The sequence below is a fragment of the Arachis hypogaea genome, chromosome 2 (assembly GCF_003086295.3).
Source record: "Arachis hypogaea cultivar Tifrunner chromosome 2, arahy.Tifrunner.gnm2.J5K5, whole genome shotgun sequence".
Classification (NCBI taxonomy): domain Eukaryota; kingdom Viridiplantae; phylum Streptophyta; class Magnoliopsida; order Fabales; family Fabaceae; genus Arachis; species Arachis hypogaea.
In genome coordinates, this window is record NC_092037.1 from 11,614,994 (window position 1) to 11,621,825 (window position 6,832).

General features: G+C 33.3%; 1 protein-coding gene across 1 annotated transcript; it reads left to right on the forward strand.

Annotated features, from left to right (window-relative positions):
• The first annotated feature begins 2,030 nt into the window (after nt 1–2,030).
• Nucleotides 2,031–6,528, forward strand: LOC112737608 (uncharacterized). Its single transcript, XM_025787577.2, has 2 exons — nt 2,031–3,711; nt 6,371–6,528. Exons 1-2 carry the CDS (start codon nt 2,031–2,033, stop codon nt 6,526–6,528), a joined length of 1,839 nt encoding a protein of 612 aa, XP_025643362.2.
• The last annotated feature ends 304 nt before the right edge of the window (nt 6,529–6,832 follow it).

Sequence of the window (6,832 nt, forward strand, 5' to 3'; positions counted from 1 at the left end):
GCTGGAGGGAGAGTGGGTGACTGAGCCAGGAAAGAAGAGGAATTTTTTATCCTTAAAGCTAAAAACATCAAACGACGACGTTTCTTTAAAATTGGCCAAGTTCTGGTTCGGTCCGACCGACGGATTCTCGGCCGATTCAACGGTTTAAATGGGGTTTTTAATTTGAGTGGTTTTTATCGTTAACCGAACCGTATTAGCTTTCAGTTTGCGGTTGGACCAGTCCAATTTTTAGAACATTACTTATTACTATTACACTTTGGGATAATTCAACAATGCATGTGACTGGTTCAGCAGACCATCCCTGCAACGCCCTGCTGAACCCTGCAAAAAATATCTCACACCATCAACACTTGTTGTACTGAAGCGTTGCCAACACTTGTCTACACATGTAGATAAAATCTCTCTGTCCACACAAGAGAATTTGCCTTATTTTTATTCATTTTTTATTTGCTTTATTTTTCAGGTAGTGATACGATGATTAAAGGAATAATTTTCTTTATTTGCTGAAGAAACATGGAGAAACAGGCTGGTGAACACGTGTTAAGTGGTTCCCCAAAGAACGACAGTCTTGACTAGAAGCAGAAGCTAAAGAGTGTGACAGATAAAAGAGAATTAATCAGATAAGTATTATTTTGTATTAGTAATTATGATTAAATTTTTTGGCTTTTTTATTTTAGGCCCAGTAATATTTTTTGCAGTTAAATTATTTTTGCAAAATAAATAGATTGGAATAATGTTGTAACTCTTCTCCCTCTGGGGTTTTGTCCCCGTTTAATAATAATAACAACAACAACTACTACTACTACTACGTGAAAAGAAGTATTGAAAAAATTAGGATAATCCAGATTCTCTGTCAGTGTTAAGAGGGCGAAGCCTGACGGCAAGAGACGCTGAAAGGCCTGAGAAATTGAAGGGTACGAACAGTGGCGGATCCACGGGGGGACCTAAGGTGGCCATGGTCCCCCCCAAATTTTTTTAAAAAAATAGTAAATAGTAATAATTAATAATATTAAATTTTTTTATATATAATATTAAAAAAAATATAACTTACAAAATTTTATAAATTAAAAAAACTAAAAACTGCATTATGTATTAGATATTTGAATTATTGTTGCTCTTGTTAACAAATAGCCCATTCTAATAATTAATAAAAATGGTTCTATTATACTAGCCCAAGCCCATACTATTAATTAAAGTAACCCTAGTACATTTTTCAAATATTTGTTTCAAACTATCATAGGCATAGCGCCACTTTTCTCTCTCTTTTAGTGATTCCCAAACTTTTGGTCTTCTACTCTTCTCATTCTAATTTTCTTTCCATACCAAAACAAGACATACGAAGAAAAACCATTGAAGAGAAGTGAACAACAAAATATTAACCATTGAATGCACAACAAAGATTCAAAGAGGTATATTTCAATTTTTTTTAAGTTAATGACAATGTCAAGTATTATTTACATTATTTATTTAAAATAATTAATTTTTTTTTTATAATGGACAGTGTTCAAAGATTGAAGTGAGGACAAAACTCAATAGAATTATTTTTTTGTGAGACTTGGAACAAAAAATAATCAGGTAAATCAATAACTTTATTTTTGGTTATTATATATTTGTGTTTCTAAAATTATTTGTTATTGCTCAATAGGTTTAATATTTTTTTTTAAGAAAATAATATATATGCAATTATTTTTGTTTTTTTTTGTTAGATAGTTCAAGTTAAGTTAAAAATGTCAAAGATGAAAACAATTCACTCATTTTTCAAGAGAAAAGAGAGAATATATGATGAACAAAATTCAGCTTCAGATTCTTTGAGTAATGTTCAAAATATTATTGAACAACCTGTGACACAACTTGTTGAGCAAGATATTCAACCCCCTGCTTCCAAAATAGCAAGGACTGAAATAGATCAAGTTAATATTGATACATTGATGCGTGATCCCGGAAAGCGTCCGCAAATTTGGAATTATCCTATCAATCAACAAGATGAAATCCGTAGAGCATACATAAATTTTGGACCATATCAATTTATTATGGATGAGTACCCTCTTTGTGGTCTAGAAAGTCATCCTCGTCGTTTCAAAGCTCATTGGTTTAAGAGTTTTTCTTGGCTAGAACATTCGCCAGAAGTGGATGCTGCATTTTGTCTTCCATGCTATTTATTTTCTAGAAAATCAAGTCCATTCACATCAGGAGGATTTCGCAATTGGAAAAAAGTGAATAATGGAAAGGATTGTGCATTTTTATCTCATGCGGGTAAATCTCTTAATTCTCCTCATAATATTGCTGTTAAGTCTTGTAAAGATTTGCTTAATCAATTATGTCACATTGACAAAGTATTGGCTAAGCAAAGCTCACAACAAGTTTTAAGCAATAGATTGCGTCTTAAAGCCTCTATTGATACTGTCAAATGGTTAACGTTTCAAGCTTGTGCTTTTAGGGGACATGACGAGAGTCATGAGTCTCAGAATCGAGGAAATTTTCTTGAAATGTTAAAATTATTAGCTTCTTACAATAAAGAAGTGGATGCAGTTGTTTTGGATAATGCTCCTCAAAATGCAATATACACATCACCTTCTATTCAAAAGGAAATTCTACATGTTTTTGCTAGAAAGGTGCAAAATGAAATTCGCAATGAGATTGGTAATGCAAAGTTTTGTTTGATTGTTGATGAAGCTAGAGATGAATCTAGAAGAGAACAAATGACACTTGTTGTTAGATTTGTTGATAAGCATGGATTTGTCAAAGAAAGGCTAATAGATGTTGTTCATGTCAAAGATACTACTTCTGCTACTCTAAAACAAGAGATTTGTTCTGCATTATCTCATCACAATCTCAACATTCAAAATGTTCGAGGTCAAGGGTATGACGGAGCTAGTAATATGCGTGGAGAGTGGAAAGGGTTACAAGCTTTAATTATTCAAGAATGTCCTTATGCATATTATGTTCATTGCTTTGCTCATCAATTACAGCTAGCTCTTGTTGCTGCGGCTAAAGAAGTTGTTGATGTTCATGCTTTTTTCCAAAGTTTGAGTAATATTATCAATGTTGTGTGCTCTTCTTGCAAACGCAATGATGAATTACGATCTGCTTATGCAACTGAAATTTCCCATTTAGTTGCAACTAATCAAATTGAAACAGGAAGAGGAGCAAATCAAATTGGCACATTAAAAAGATCAGGAGATACCAGGTGGAGCTCTCACTTCAACTCAATTTGTAGCCTTTTACGTATGTTTGGAGCAACAACTTCAGTTCTGGAAGATTTGGCTACTAATGGATCTACATATTCTCAACGTGGTGATGCTACTTATGCTCTTAAATCTTTATTATCATTTGATTTTGTTTTCATTTTGCATATGATGAAAGAAATCATGGGAATCACTGATAAACTTTGTCAAGCATTGCAACAAAAATCTCAAGACATTTTGAATGCTATGCATCTGGTTTCTAGTACAAAGTCATTGATTCAACAGTTAAGAGATAGTAGTTGGGGAGCACTTTTGGAGAAAGTTAGTTCTTTCTGCAATGATCATGCTATTCAGATACCTGATATGGGTGCTTCTTTTAGTGACATAATTCGGTCTCGTCGTAAAAAGGATGTTGTCACTGTTGAACACCACTATCGTGTTGACATTTTTACTAGCGTGATAGATTTTCAATTGAAAGAGCTAAATAGTAGATTTAGTGAGCAAGCAACCGAGCTCCTCATACTGAGTACATCTCTAGATCCTAAAGATGCTTTCAAGTTATTCAGTGTTTGCAACATATGCAATCTTGTAAAGAATTTCTATTCTTTAGATTTTTCTGAGCAAGAAAAGATTCAATTGGATTATGAGTTACAACATTATGAACTTGATGTGGTTAAAGCTCCAGATTTTCAGAATTTGTCTACTCTTGCTGAATTGTGTCAAAAATTGACAGAGACAGGAAAATCAAATATATATCCTTTAATTGATAGATTAATTCGTCTTGTTTTGACTCTTCCTGTGACAACAGCAACAACTGAACGGGCCTTTTCAGCTATGAAGATTATTAAAACAAGGCTTCGAAACAAGATGGAAGATGAATTTTTAGCAGATTGTATGATTGTATATATTGAAAAGGAAATTGCTTCAAAATTCACTTCAGAGATGATAATTGATGATTTTAGTTCCATGAAGCATCGTCGAGCAAGTTTAAAAATATCAAAATCTTAAAGTATGTAGTTGAACATTGACTTTTATATAATATAATTACTTTTTTGATATATATGCTACAAATCATATTTTGTTAATTTTTTGTTATATTTTATATTTAATTGGCCCCCCTCTTATGAAATTTCTGGTTCCGCCACTGGGTACGAAGGAAAAGCAACGGAAGCATAACTAATTAGTGTCGGTACCATTTACCCAGGTAAGCTTTTCCAACAGAACACATGTATTGAGTCCGGCTATTTTCTATAGGAATACATATAATTGATGAAGAAGTATATCTAATAGACTTGGTGTATTTGTGTCATCTTTAGAGACATTGAACAACAACAACAACAATAATAATAATAATAGCGTTAGGCTAAGTAACCTCCATATCACGTTCTGCATTATTTTTTTTTTTTGTTTTCAAACGGTTGCAACATATTTTGTGAGTCGTGACCACCTCCATTTGGTTTGAGGTAGTAGAATCCAACTCATGTAACATATTTGGTGGTCCTTTGAATTTGGCTTCATGACCATGATCATCATTAACACTGTGATGTTTTAACTGACCCTATTATCTTTGCCTTGTTATTTTTACGGTCCTAAATTTAAGTGGTTCAATGTTTACGAAGCAAACATAGTGTTTAGGTTGTTAACTGAAATTGCGCAATGGATTTTATTAATGGTAAAAATGGTTGGATCAAATTAAAAATCTAGAATATCATGGATCATTTTTTTTGTCTCGACGTATTATATCTAATATTAAACTTGTTCATTCATGTGGACCTAGGATGGCCCATAGTGAAGAAAAGATAGTGTAACATTTTATTTAGAACATCAGTCTACTGAGGAACATTCACAGTCTGTCATATAACAATATTCTTGTGTGCATACAACACAGACCACTATTAATAGAGCAAAAAATTTATCACCGCAACTATGGAAACAAAAAATTTCTGCAATCCAGAATTCAATCGATGGTTTAACGCAAAAAAATGTTAAATCGGCAACTATGGACACAAGAGATATCTTCAACCCAGATTTCATGTGATGCATCTTGTACAAAAAATGGAGCAACTAATCTATGAATGCGGGAAATTTCATCATCCCATACTTCAGTTAATGCATTTGAAGAGTGTTCCAACACCAAAAAAATGTTGTTAGTGCACAAGGTTTAAAGACTAAGTGGTCCCGCAGGGCTACAGTTCTTCTTTCTTGATTTAACTCATTTTATGTATGAACAAATCATGTTCCTGTCCCAAAATTAGATGGCCTTCTGTTGAACTTCTTTCGAAATTGGGTTATGGTTACCCATAACTAAATCAACAGCAATTGTCAGGTATCGTTGATCTCCTGAAATGGGATCGCACAAGAGTAACAATTATAGGATCCTTGTGATAAAATAAACTTGAACCTAAATCAAGTAGAAGACACAACCTAACCATGAACCATTTAAGTTGCTAACTTGTACGTCATACGATGCCCACAAATCATATTGGATCATCCACTCTGCAACTCAAACCCCGCAGTCCATGCTGCAAACACGAACCAATTATAACGATTAAAGTAAGAATGGTAGAATGGTACAAGTCAAGGAAGTAACAACATATGAGTCCTCAGCCTGCTGAGAAATGTGTGGCTCATGGATCCTGAATTTTGAAATACACTTGGAACACTAGTTTTAGATTCGTACACCGCCATGTCAGATAACAATAAGTCAAGTAAACGAGCCTACATTGTCAAGTAAGATATAATGGTCAGAAACATGTTCTCAGACACAATGACATAACTTAATGTTACATGATTTAGAGTGATGTCGCAAAAGTTGCAATAGATGTCCAGCATCACGCCAAAAATTAGATGAGGAATTACATGTTAATGAAACTCATTATGATTTTGGGCCTTTTAGGCTGAAAGTTCCATATTTTTGGCAATGGAGGAATTTGTTTGTTTTTAGTTGGCTGAAAGAGTAAAAAAAATGTAGTAATGGTCTTAGTGAGAATCATGGCAACCGTGACCGTGTATAAGGAAATTAGAATTCACAGGTGAAAATTGCATGCCAAAAAATCCATCATTGCCATAATGATGGTGCATTGGAGAATATGTTTCAACCGGATCATTACCGGATATCGAGGCCTATCCTCAACCAAAACAGCCGGATTATCACCAGGCTTTAAATAATTTACTTTTGAGTGTAGAATTTGGTCCAACTCCAAACTCAATTGTTGCCGGTGTGAACGATTTTGATAAAATAGGAATGAAGCCAGGGCCAGTCTTCTTCCCAGCTGCAAAAGGAGGGGCAATGACGGTGTCCAACGAGAACTCACGAGGCTCGTCTCCGTCAATGTATTCTTGAAGAGCGGCTGAGACTCTTTTAAGGGATTGGATGTAGGCAATGTGTCCAGTGACGAATGCGTATTGGTTAGGGATTTTCGATTATATTTTTTTAAATTTTTTATTAATTAACTTTTGCTATTTTATTTTATACTTTTATATATATGTTTAAATTATGTGACTTATTTTTTAAAATAAAGATGATTTTATTGGTAGATATTATTTTAAATAATTCTATTAAATTAAAAATTTAAAAAAAAATAAAAAAAATTATATTATAATTTGACTATTTTTTTATTTGGTTTTTAATTATCTATTTTTATTAA

Bases quoted from the DNA above. Each gene is read 5' to 3' on its own strand.
- LOC112737608 (XM_025787577.2), top strand. From the start codon at position 2,031: ATGGATGAGTACCCTCTTTGTGGTCTAGAAAGTCATCCTCGTCGTTTC. The intron at 3,712-6,370 runs GTACATCTCTAG...TTTTGAGTGTAG, and splicing joins AACCGAGCTCCTCATACTGA to AATTTGGTCCAACTCCAAAC.